Here is a 13347-nt window from a genome sequence, read left to right on the forward strand (position 1 = left end):
GCGGGTTCGCCCGACCCGATCGGGCGGCTGCCCGGTAAACGCGTTTTCACGTTTTTCTGACGGGATATAAATACTCTGTTTATATTCTAGGGTTTCTTATCACGAAATACATTCTTTTCTCTCTGTAATCTGTTCTTCTCATATAATAAAATATTCTCCCTCTCTCTGCCGTGGACGTAGCCAAATTGGTGAACCACGTAAATCTGTTGTCTGTTTTTATTGTTTTTGCATTCATAATTTGTTTCTCTCTCACGTCCGTTATAACAGAAACAATTTAAGAATTCAAGACACATTTTCACATCAGTTGAGATAATAAATACTTGATTTAATATTTTATTTTCATTTTAAACACCTTATACATAGCCCTAAGGGCTTAAAAAAGGAAGAATAACCCGAAACTCATGTCGCTAGCCAAAAAACGATTCAAAGACCCAGGAAGACCAATTAGGCAATCACAAAAGATTCTACCTAACAGCGAAGCAAAACAAACCAAAAAAAGGAACCCACTCCAGAACCTGTAATACTCAGGTAAGCATTATGAGCAACATCTCTCTGAACCACACAAAACTCTTCCAAGTAAATAAGATTGACAGGCAAATTCCATCAGATAAGAACCTATTCTACAAATCCTTACAGCGTACATTTAGAAAAAGTAAATACTAAAAGAGGAATCAATAAATAAAAGACTCCAATGCAAAACCAGAATATCCGCCACAAAGTCCGTCGTTCTCTCAGCAACTCGCCTTCAAAGTAATGGTGAAGCAAGAATGACATAGCAGGGGAAGGTTGCTGGCCTTACTACTGCTCGTACTCAAAGGATACAATTTCTTCTTCAACACCTATAATCTCCTCACATTCAACTTCCTTGGCCTCGTATTCCTCTTCTTCATCACTAACTTCACCATCTCGGAGCTTTTCTCTCTCTAATTTTTCTTCTTCGTGGTACTTCTTCCACATGTTGAGCCATGAATTCCATTCTTCCTTCAGCAACCTCCTCTTCTCTCGATCCTGTTCACTCAATAACAGAGATACATCCTGGTCCTCTGCTTCATACTTCTTGCTGTACTTCTTCAAGTTCTTTGCAATTTCTTCCTCCTTTTCCGGACTTAACAAGGTTGGTGGTCTAGGGCGCCATAAAAACTGCAACACATATTACAGCATTACAAGGTTTAGAATTTAATCCAATGACCATCAGATTTAAAGACAATCACCACCAAGAACCAATTTGCAACAATGTTTAGAAGGCTACAACTAAAGCATGCAGAAGGATCAGGAGATCATCATAAGGACACCATCAGTTTCTAGCTAGACTTGTAACTCTGATATTATACAGCTTCGGCATACATTCATATCAAAAGGGGCATCTGGGCAACAATGTTTGCAATTTGCGAACATACTTCAAATGTATATAATATTTAAGTTATGACGAAGCAAAAATGCTAAACAAGAAAGAAGGATGCAAAAGGTAGAGCATGGATCTAGTAAGGGTGTGGTCAACCTTGAAAGTTAGCATCAGAAACATCCTAACAGTCTAAGAACAAGGGTATTCACCCGATATTCTAGACTATGTGAAGTTCACAAATCTATACATGGCCTGAAGTAGGTTTCCAGACATGGTTCAATTACATCAATATCTATCTTACCTGGAAGAAATGGTCCTTCGATATTCTGTAAAGCAATTTCCCATTGAAGGACCAGATGGTGAACCCGTTCTCCATCTCATGAACCGAAGTAACAGCAGTTGCAACATACCTAGAAATGATTAAATAAATAATTAAAATTGATCAATGCAAAAGATGGTAGGGCAGTAGTCTCCAAAAACATGAGCAAACAAGCAAAGCCCGAATTACTAAGATATCCTTGTTAGCTACAGAGCTAGAATCAATAAAATATTACCTTCCAGTAGGATCCCATTCAATGTCTGTACACATGAAATGCTCAGTTGTGGCCATAGTTTCAAGCTCGTCAACATTGTAAAATTCAAGCTGCCCGTTAAAACCCTTCAACCCTGCTAATATAATATATCGACCACCAGGTGACCAGTAAAGAGCATTTGCTTGCTTGCTCTTAAGAGTTGTGAGCTTAGAAACTCGGCTTGTGTGGTGAGCAGTCTTCATCGAGTAAAAACTTACATCAGGCCTTGGATTATCACCATGGATAACAGCAAATCTGTGGCCTTTGGGCTCCCATGCGAATGCAATAATTGTATCATTCTTATTTTCAAGTTCCAAGACTTCGATAGGTATGTCACGCTCCTTAATCCTAAAAAGCTCAAAGCCAGTATACGTGCTTTTCTTGGTTTTCGTATACCTGTCGACTCTAACAGCAAAGTACTCTCCATTGCTTTGCCAATACATTTTGCAATCACTAACACTGAACAGATTTTTCTGCCTGATCTCAACTTTACTAGGGATCTGATAGAGACTCACCTGAAAATAGTAGAAATATAATGACAGTCAGTAGAGCAACTAATTCACCCAATGCAACAAGCTATAGGAAGTAAATCAACTAAAAAACAAAGCCAAGAGAAGTAGATAAAACAAGGAACTTACCTTAGCTGGTTGGTTTCCGAGCTCTGGAACAAAAAGTGCTAATATTGGATCGGTAGGAGACCAGCTGAAGTCCATAACATTTTCCACTTTTATAGACTTCTTGTCTATAAGACTAAAGGTGTCTGTTTCATATACAGACACAACATTCTTCCCAATTCGAGCAAAATACTTGTCATCCTTTCCACCAGCCCATCTACACATATATACACATGATATCAATATGAAGAAATAGCTAAAGATCAGACACTTGTTTCAAATTGAAGATAAGGAGCATTACTTGAAAATGGGCCAATTGACACCAGTCAAACCACCAGTTCCACCAACTGCAAACTCATCAGCACTTCCTTTGAAATCTCTCCTCACCTTTCCCGTCCTTACATCAAAAATATTGATTACGACCCTCTAACATAAACACATATATTATGTCAGTGACATCCACAGTTAAAACATTAAAAACCAATCAATTACGGGAGAAAAGAATCCATGAATGGCTTCAGTGAGAAGCAAAGAACTTACATGTGTGTCTCGCGGATTGCTTGGTTCATGGCTACTGTAAGTAACGAGATAATTCTCTCCAGGAGAGAAATCGATGAATTTAACCTAAAGTTGACACCATTTGGCATCAGCAAGAACACAATCAAATAAATGGTTAAACCTCAAGCAAACACAACTACAGGTAGAAAACAAACCATAGGATGGGCATAACGCTGTATGCGATTGAAACCAGAGGCCCCGCCCCAAACAGCAGCACCTTGGCGATGGACTGTAGCCAGATAAGTTCCCAAAGGTGACCATTGAACAAAGCTTTCAGTCCAAAACTGCAAAATTTGCAAAAACAATTACTGTTATGCAAATAAACAGAAAGATGACCAACTCTCTGACCACAATGTCAAAAGTTTCGCTGGTAGAGTTAAAACCGGTCTAGCAAAAAATAATGATCAAAATGACTGCATGTATATGTTGACATCCTCTAGTTCCCATGTAGAAAGGTAAAAACAATACAAAAGATTAAAGGCCATACAGGGCGTTTATAAACAGGATCAGGCTTCATTTGTCTAGCATCATTCCATAAGACCTCGGTATCTTGACCAGCACGAATTACAAACTGGTCTCGAGCTTTTGCATCAGTTAGCCAATGTTGGAGATTTTCCTGCAAGGTCATATAAGCATATTACTACAATTAACAAGTATATAAGTAGCCGCCCATATCCAAAGCTTGCTTATTTGCTTGAAAGCGGAAGAAACATAGATCGACTAAGACGTTCACACTACGGAATTAAAATTTTCCCATTCCATTACACAACAACCGTTCTGTAACGGATTTTGAATTTGTCGTTCCGCAAAATCCCATTATGGAACACCCTATTAAAAAATCACATACTTCTCGCAGCGTTGTCCGTTCTGTAACGCGAAATTGCCGCACCAGAACGTTTTTATCCCTGTTACAACCGCTTTTCAAACATTGGCCAAAAATAATTTATGAATTAATTATATAGCTGATAGAACATGTCCACTAGATTTGATTATATTATGTTGTAATTATGCTTTAAACTAAAACAATGCAAACAATGTTAGAACAAATTAAGAACTTTTTCAAAAAATTCACGCCGCCTCGGCCGCGATCCGTTTCATCATCCATTACAAGCCTCTTCCATAACAACGCAAAAGTTACCGCGATCACGACCACATCCGCAATTTTTTTCCTTGGTTCACACAATCAAACAACCTGGGAAAATAACAGCAGGCCCAATATCTTCACACACACACACACACACACAAAATTACCTCCAGTCATAGTTCTCTCTATCCATTTAACAAACATAATTTACACTAATCCATCACTCGAAAATTGTAATGCAATATTACTATTCACTTTGGAAGATGATTACATACAACCAATGAGCTCTGAATGTGAAAGCCATAAAAATTGATATGTTTGCATATCCTTCAATGAACAGATAATATGGAATGAAGTATCATAAAACCAGAAGGAAAACATACAATTGCTTTTGGCGAACTAATTGCTGAATATAAACAACCTCCCCTAGATTACAAGATTTAGAGTATTTTCAGTCCTTATTATAGGTCCCAAAGCACTGAGTACACATTCACCAAGTACGACAGAAAAGGAACCAAGAAATTCACCTTTGGGTTCACTTTTTGATACTATCACCTAACATCGTAATAGGCAGAAGCCTTCCAAATAGCGAACCTCACGTAAAACCAAGGGCTCGCCTAATGCATGCATTTTAAAGCTGTAGCCTAAAGGAAAACAAGAACCACTGGAACACTATACAAGTGCACAACTATGAGACTTAACTAGAATTTTGGCTTCATATTGGAGCAGCATGTAGAGTGCCAAACATGAAGAAAATCGATAAAAAAGAAATAGCAAGAAGACAGAAACAGGTCTACTTATCTAGAAAAAGAACAAGGAATTCCCAAAATGTAGCAAACAAGAAATTGTCTACTAATGAAAGATATGTGCACTGTCAACAATATTTTATTAACACCTGTTTCATCATAGTCTCCAATTCCAGGAAAGGGCATTGGGAAGGAAATATTAAATATATGTGAATTTTAGTTATATTAAACGCAGTGGAAATCGTTTCCAAAAAAAATTGAAAGTTTATTTGATAGAATTTAGGTTTGACTTTGCATTGGAAGATCTACACAAGAACCAAGGGTTTGTTAGCAAAAGCTACCACCAATGTTGAATGTTCATTCCTTCTCCTCTCTCTGCTCTCTCATTGAACTTCCTATTCCTAAACTCCATCCCCTCTCCCTCCACCTCCATGAGGACCATGACTAGGAGAAATTTTGTGTACGTATCGAAGAATCTTCTAACCTTAAAGATCGATGTGACACAATTAACCAAATTAAGTATCACGTGACTTCATAAGGTTCAAGTCCAACAAAACGGGTCCCAGTTATGGTGGTTGTCGGTGTGGCAAAGATATGTTAATTCCCTTTCAACATTGAATAGAATTTGTAAAAAGACAAATGCTGAAATTTCGTTCTTTTTCTTCCCCATTATTAATTTAGCTTTGAGGAGGAAAAGGAAATAGAAATGGGCAAGTGAAGCTCCAAGCCATTAGAAAAGTTCTATTTTAACATTTTACAAAGAGGATCAGCATGCAAAATTTTCATATCACAAGCTTTTTCTTGAACACATTTCCTAGAACAAAACATTATAGTTACAAGTGAGACCTACATATGACAATCCATAGAGATGATGAACTTTGAATAAATCATTCTTTACTGAACAAAAATATCCAGAAACTTACAATATCCTATCCTTATTTCTTTTTCATTCCAGGTATAGGAGGTTAAACATTCGGACAGCAGTTCCGTACCAGCCATTAATAAAGCCATTTCAAATGTCGTTGCAAAAATCTTTGAATAATACATACTCTACCCAACCCCAAGATCAAAATCTACATCACGAGTTGTGACTGAAAGATACCAAGAGACCAGTACGTCTTACATATGAGAAGATGCAAACTCTCGGGAGCATTTAGTTCAACAAATTGGAATGTAATGGAAAGTGTTATGGATTGAGAACCCATACCTAAGTAGCCATGTTTGGTTCAAATGTGGATAAATTATGTATCTTATTCCTACTGTTTGGCTAACTCAAGATTGGAATAAATTTCTCGAAAGTATTTTAAGTTTTAACCATTATTTCTAAAACTTATTCAGAAATTTCTTTTATTAAATACTTCTAAAGACCTTGATATAATCCGAAATGACATACACAAGGAAAAGACTTTGAAATGACAGTATCAAATCACACCACAAATCAACTAACGGAATTTTATCACTTCCACGTATTTTAAAGGTACCATAAAAGTCGATCCAGCAAGTATTGACAGGATCTCAAATTTCAACACTTCAAAAACCCGACATAAGAAAACAGAGAAGATTTTCAAGAAAAAAACCGATTACTCTGTTCTACCAGAGGAAACCTCGGTAATACATTGCTAGACTTAAATTTGGCGTTGCCTCATAACCCCACTTTCTCTCTTCTACCTCTTGTATAACAACTAGGGTTTTTAGCCAAAAAAATAATATTAGAATCATAGGAGATATGTAGGGGGTTCAGGTGGAGTTTGAAAACCCTGGTATCAAGTTCTATTGCAAAAAAGCACAACAAAAATATGAACTCAATTCCCTTCCATTCCGTTCTAAATTCCCAACCAAACACCACTGAGTAATCCTTGAAATGCAATATTCTCTCCTCCTAAAAATCAGTTTATCTTCCTTTACAAATACTAACAGAGATGAATGCAATATAGGAGCATGAAATAAATCAACAAATAACTCAGCTAAAAGTAAAACATAAAATTTCACAAGCGAAGAAATTACTCTCTAGTTCAACAAACCACATTACATAATAATTTAAGAATCATATTGCTACAATTAACCTAATGTTGAATAATTCTAATCTCCATAAACTACTATTGCGCAAACACAACTCAACATAAACACTCCGATCCAATAAATATAAAACAAACAAAACCTCACGAATATTACCGTAGGAGTATAAGGCTTTGTTTCAGGCGGCGCCCACTCATCCGGAACTTTCATAAACTTCTCAATTTCATCAAACAAATTGACAGAAAATATATGTGACTTATCCAACTTATACCCATTCGTCTTCTCCTTTGCAAGCTCAGCTTCCTACCAAAAAATCCCAAAAAAAACAAATTACAACTTCTCCTTCTACCGTAAAACCAAAGAGAGCAACAATAAGTTACTCCCTCCGTTTCAAAGTTTCTAATATAAGGCACCAAATTTGCTTTGACCACGAATATCTCTTATGATATGACAAATAAATATATATATATAATTCATACCCTTTGATTTGTCTTCAAAAAACTACAATACTATCATGTTCTTATACTTCCTTAATTTAGAAATGGTTGCACCATTTGCATATTGTATACTATTCACATCTTAAACTTCAATTATATTTGATTATTTATATTTTAGCAAAAATGTGGTCACATGGAATCTTGTTAAATTCATCTCAATGTATATTCTTTTAATATCTAACTTTTCTCTAATTCTTACTTATTGATAATTAAAGATATCATTGTTTGAAATTATAAATAGGAAAGTGTAAAAACATGAAATGGTGCAACTATTTTTAAGCATAGAAAGTAATATTTATAAACATAAATTGAGAGTAATTAACAGTCAAATTTCAAACTCGAATTGTCTTGTGTGCCTTGAGTACAAGAGTTAGAAATACGTTACTCCTCGACGATTAGAGAGAACTAAAATAGACAAACCTGAGGTGTATTATACTCGATGAAACAATAACCAAGGCTTTTTTCAGTAGCGGAATCAACTGGCATCCAAAAACCATCTTCTTTAATTACACCAATTTGGCTGTAAATCTTGCGTATAACACTTTCTAGCTTCTCAAACTTTTCTTTGGGAACTTGCGGAAGATGATCCACCACAATTATGTTGCCATGACCTTGGTCGAAATCGGAGTTCTCTTCTTCTTGAAGCGCCGCTTCGTCATCACTGCGAAGAAATATAAAGAATCCAAATTATGATAATAAGGCTCAAATTTGTATGAGTAAATAGTAATAATAACCTTGTCACGCCGAAATCTTCGCCGGGAGGGAGAGGAATGGAGTCTAAATCCACTTGCGTCAGATCCACGCCGAGTCGCGCCGCCATTGCGTCGATGTCGACCGTCATGGTGCCTGCACTGCCTGGAGATAGAACTTTCCAGAGAATTTGGGTTTTGTACTTTTTGGTAGGAGATTATCTGAGAAAGTGAGATTGGGGAAGGAAATGATTTTGGTTTTTAATAGGGGAAATATTGATTTAATCCCCTCATAAAAACAGTTCCAACTTCGATTTTTAACTTTTGTAACTTTTTATCAAGTGAGGAAAATGAATCTAATGACATAATAAGTAACTAATTTTAAGGCCTGGACTATACTCGGATACATATATATCTCATTTATTAGTATTTTACATTGAAATTATAACATCAAATATTACTTGATTTAGTGGTTTAGACATTAGTACACAAACTTGAGGTCATGAGATCAAATCTTATACCATACATTATTTTATTTTATTTTTATTTTCATGACATACATGAAGCTAAAACTCTAAAGGATAGTTCCATGTGATACAATTTCCTTGTTTAGGAAAACCTTTTAATATATTAGTACAGAATACATATTTTATTAATGGTTAAGTTTCAACTTTTCATTTCAAAAGTCACGTGTTCGATACCTTGTTATAACATTATATGTAATTATAAAAACATGTAGACAAGCTATTTGATCTTTAACCCTTTTATTAAGTAATAACATTCTCTTACCCAAATTCCTTTGAAATCGTTATTTTTATCCCAAATTCCTTACATATTTTTTTGAACAATTTATCATTTCATAACGCCCGTTTTCTAATTTCACACTAGACAAAATATTACGAGAAGTTAATAGAATCAATTATGAAACTTATGAATAATAATATATTTGATAATTGTAACTAACGCAGTGCATCGTCCGAGCCAAAATACTAGTTAGTCTTAATTTAAAGTGTTTTATAAGAGTGGTCTAGATTAACCAAAGTAAGAGGTTAAAAAATATTTTTTTATTTTTGTTTTGTTTTTACTGTTTTATTTTCTTTCCTTCCTCCTCTTTTTGTCTCATCTCTTCTTCTTCCCCTGCCCCCTCCTCCTTTTCCCTCTCCCCTGCCATCCATCCCTTCCCCAACCACCTACCACCCCCACCACACATCCCCCTCCCCTGCTGCACCCTCTCCTCTGTCGAACCGCATGCATGGACTGGATCATGGACGCGAGTCAGGAATGCTCTTTTTTCTTTATCTGCCGCGACCGCATACGAAGGCGCATTGTCCCACTAAAATCTCCCATCTAATTTTTCTTGTGACTTGTTTTGGGCGGAACAAATGGGACGGGCTATAGAAGAAGCGATATGTTACCGAGCTACCTTATTGGGAATAACGAGAGCATCTTTTGCTACTCAAAGTTTTATATCCGAATGGAGTTTTCAAGAAACTACTCGAGTTTTAGCAAAAGCAGCTCCACGGGGCCGTATCGGTTGGTTAAAAGGACTAAAAGAAAACGTTGTTCTAGGGGGGATGATACCCGTTGGTACCGAATTCAAAGGATTCTGCCACCTCACAACCCCCTCCCCACCCACGTTCCCTCCCTACCCTACCCCACCCCACCCTATCCCATCCCATCCCATCCCATATACCCCCTTCTCTATTCACGTTTTTTGTGTCCATAAAACCTCTATTCAAGCTTTCGTTACTCCAATGGTGAAGGTTGAATCTTGGGGTTGCGCTAGGGTTACGCCTGATTAAGGAGTTATTTTACATCGCATCTTGCTTCTTAAGAGCAGGCAAATTCACATACAAATTCGACCTAGGCCTCATTGCCTTAACTTCAAACGTACCTCCACCGGGAAACTCGTGTACCGAAGGAACTAGTTGAATGATCGAATCACTCACACATAATAACCACTCCATTTCTCTACACCACGTCTTCTTCCTTTGAGTTGCTAAAGGCTCAAATCTCCATATTCCCAAAAACGATAGTTATCCATTACAATAAATGACCAAAATCAGATAAACTTCACCACAAATTACCAAAATTAGGACAATTGTAAATTTTAAAAAATGTAACTTATACTAGCAAGACTGGTAATTGCATTTGAGATTTGGGGGGCTGGTTGGGGGTTATTTTACAAGGGGTTTTGGGGACGGGGGAGAGGGTGGCGGGGGAGTGGTGACATTAGGGTGGAAGGAGAAGGGGTTGGTTGGCAGGGAAGAGGAGGAGGGAGGAACGAGGAGAAATTAGCAAGTTATCTACCACAGTAGGTTAGATAACCAACTGGGTCTACTATTTTAAAACACCCCTCAAAGCTGGGACTGGTCAATATTAAATTGAAATTAGGTCTGTTTTTGTCAGGGTGCCCATAGTTGAGACCGTTTAAATCAATTTTTCCTTTCTTGGGTTATATGTATGGGTTGATTTGAAGATTAATCCGACTGTTATCAAATCGAAGATTGATCCGACCATCACATGGCCTAGATCGAGAGTATAAAGTCAACAACGCCAAGCATGCTTTCTCAAATTGACCAAACTCTTTTCAAACACTTCTTCATCTCAACAACAAACTCAAAAGGCAATTCTAGAAAACTGAATGACAACGATAATTTCCAAATTGCAATTGTACTTAATAAACACAAAAGTACCAAATATGAGATAAGAAATAGCATAAATAGACAAAATCTAATGCATAACCAAGATTGCTACTTTATTAGATACTTAAAAAAAATCTATCATAGAATCCAATAAAAAAAAAAAAGAAAATCCACACGATTTCTCGTTTTACCAAGAGATCTCAAGAGGGCACCTAAACATAAAGAGATCGTAGAAACCGCAGCCCCAAATCTTGTAACCCTAAAGTGCAAGATCATCATCGAGAACATCGTCGACAATATTGGCAGATTGATCCTCATTGGACCTTTCTTCATTTTTCTTCTTTAATATTCAACACTCAGATTTGATATGACCCTTCACATGACAATAGTTACAGGTTTTGCCAGAATTCTTTCCACCATGAGCAACCAAAGCATTTGTGTGAGCAGAATTATTAGATTTATTGACCAATTTATTGTCAATTAAATCTCTCTGAGTTAAGGCCTCCTTAATATCCTGCAAACTCAAATCATCTTTACCATATAATAAAAATATATCAAAAGTGCTTATACGAAGGTGGTAAAGAACACAACAATAATCTAATAGCAAATCCATAATTATAGAGAAGAATTCATCTAAATGAGACTCAAACGATTTACCTTCTTCTAGACTGAGATCATGAAGTCTAGATTTTATAGTAGACGGTTGGTCGCAGACTTTGTCATATAAAGTGATTTTAACTTCAACCACAAACCTGCAGCAGTCGTCTCTTTGGCAACCTCTCTCAAAACTTCATTAGACATACTTAAATGAATTGCTGAGAGTGCTTTCAAATCTATCTCCTCACACTCGTCATCCATCATACCCGAAGGTCTTTTGGATGCACCTTCTAGAGCCTTGTGATAACCACTTTGAACCAGAATGACTTTCATCTTTAATTGCCATAGGCTAAAATTTATTTTCCTATCAAATTTCTCAATATCAAATTTCATTGACATAATTAAAAAATCAAACTTGTTCTGTAAATACCTAAGATCTTAAACAACCAAGCTCTTGATACCAGTTTGTTAGAAAACAGGGTGTTGTAGTTTGATTTAATGAGGAACAAAATTAATGAAATAATAAAGGTGAGAAAACAATAAAGATGAACAAACAAAGAACACAAGGATTTACGTTGTTTAGTCAAATTTGACCTACGTCCACAAATGGGGGATTAGACCTTCTTCACTACAATGGAGAAAACCAGAGAGAATAATTCAAGGAGTCTTAAGTTTACAGAGGCTAAAATTATTTCTAAAGTTGCGTATCAATTATCAAATAATGAACACCAGGAAGCCCTTTTATAACATAAGGAACCCCGTACAAAACCCTAAAAGATAACTCAAAAGCAAAAAATCGAAAAATCGTGTAGCCGCCAAGCCGCCCGATCAGGCGGTCGATTTTTCCCAAACTGTTAACATCTCGGCCCCATTGGGCGATGTCTGCCTTATCGTAGTTTGCAATAGACGCCGATCGGGAGGGGGGGGGGCTGCGAAAACAACATCTGACGAATTTTCAAGGCACAAAACTTAACAAATATTTTACGGTTTTTTCACCATATATGACAAATTTTTTAATTCATCAGATATCTTACTTTTTTCAAATTCACCATATACCCCTTACTTTCTTGAAAATACATCACAATGCTCTTAATGACTAACGATGGTTAACTCTGTTAATTAATTAACCCTAAAAACCCTTAAAAACCCCTAGACTTTAATTCTCTCTTCCTAACCACCAACACTCAACCACCACCATCTGACCCCCAGCACAACCCCACCATCCACCATCCCCTCACTTTTTCCGAAGCCCCCACCCCTAGTTATCCCCAACACAGCCACCCACTTCTCCCCCACCCCCAAGCCCGCAACTCCTCACCCACGTAAACCCTCCACCCCCCACCCCTTCGAATTCTGTAGCCCCCCCCCCACCCCCTTCGAATTCTGCAACCCCTCCTTCCGCATTCGGTTTGCTACACTGCTTCGAGAAGGAGAGAGAGATGGGGGGTTTATGTGGGTGTTTAAGCAAAGAACCTAGAAAAAGTTGAGAAATCAAAGGGGTTTGCATGGCTGCAAAATTCGAATGGTTGGGGTTGGGGTGGGGTGAGGGATTTGCTTGGATTTGGAATTCAAATGGGTGGAGGAAGGGGTGGGGGATTTGCATGACTGTAGAATTCGAATAGGTTGGGGAAAGGGTAGGGGGTTTGCATGGCTGCAGAATTTGAATGGGTGGGGAGGGTGGGGGCCGGGGGTGGAGGGTGGGGTTTTGCTTGGGTGGGGGTAGGGGAAGGGTGGTGGCTGCGTGGGGTGTGGGGGGCGTTGACTCGGGTGGGGGCTGCAGGATAAGATGGGGGAGGGTGGCTGGTGAGTCGGGGATAAGGGTCAGGTGGTGGTGGTTGAGTGTAAGTGGTTAGGCAGAGAGAATTAGGGTTAATTGAGGTTAATTAGAGGTTTTTAAGGTTTTTTAGTATTAATGATTAATAGAGTTAATTGTCGTCAGTCCTTAAGGGCATTTTAATGTATTTTCAAGAAAGTCAGGGGTATATGG

General features: G+C 37.5%; 1 protein-coding gene across 1 annotated transcript; it reads right to left on the bottom strand.

Moving 5' to 3' along the window:
* Positions 1 to 553: 553 nt before the first annotated feature.
* Positions 554 to 8371, bottom strand: LOC104891274 (eukaryotic translation initiation factor 3 subunit B). The gene is made up of 11 exons (XM_010676943.4): positions 8164 to 8371; positions 7850 to 8090; positions 7089 to 7235; positions 3574 to 3702; positions 3242 to 3370; positions 3069 to 3152; positions 2830 to 2954; positions 2553 to 2745; positions 1897 to 2429; positions 1644 to 1752; positions 554 to 1140 (listed from the first exon to the last, which is right to left on the bottom strand). The coding sequence occupies exons 1-11, from the start codon at positions 8268 to 8270 to the stop codon at positions 799 to 801; spliced, it is 2139 nt and encodes a 712-aa protein (XP_010675245.2). The 5' UTR covers positions 8271 to 8371; the 3' UTR covers positions 554 to 798.
* Between the last annotated feature and the right edge of the window lie 4976 nt (positions 8372 to 13347).

Source organism: Beta vulgaris, chromosome 4 (assembly GCF_026745355.1).
Source record: "Beta vulgaris subsp. vulgaris cultivar EL10 chromosome 4, EL10.2, whole genome shotgun sequence".
In the NCBI taxonomy this organism is placed as follows: domain Eukaryota; kingdom Viridiplantae; phylum Streptophyta; class Magnoliopsida; order Caryophyllales; family Amaranthaceae; genus Beta; species Beta vulgaris.

Coding starts and splice junctions, on each gene's coding strand:
- LOC104891274 (XM_010676943.4), bottom strand. CDS start 8,270: ATGACGGTCGACATCGACGCAATGGCGGCGCGACTCGGCGTGGATCTG. Junction 2,746..2,829: donor GTCAATTGGCCCATTTTCAA/GTAATGCTCCTT, acceptor ATATATGTGTAG/ATGGGCTGGTGGAAAGGATG. Junction 1,753..1,896: donor GAATGGGATCCTACTGGAAG/GTAATATTTTAT, acceptor AATCATTTCTAG/GTATGTTGCAACTGCTGTTA.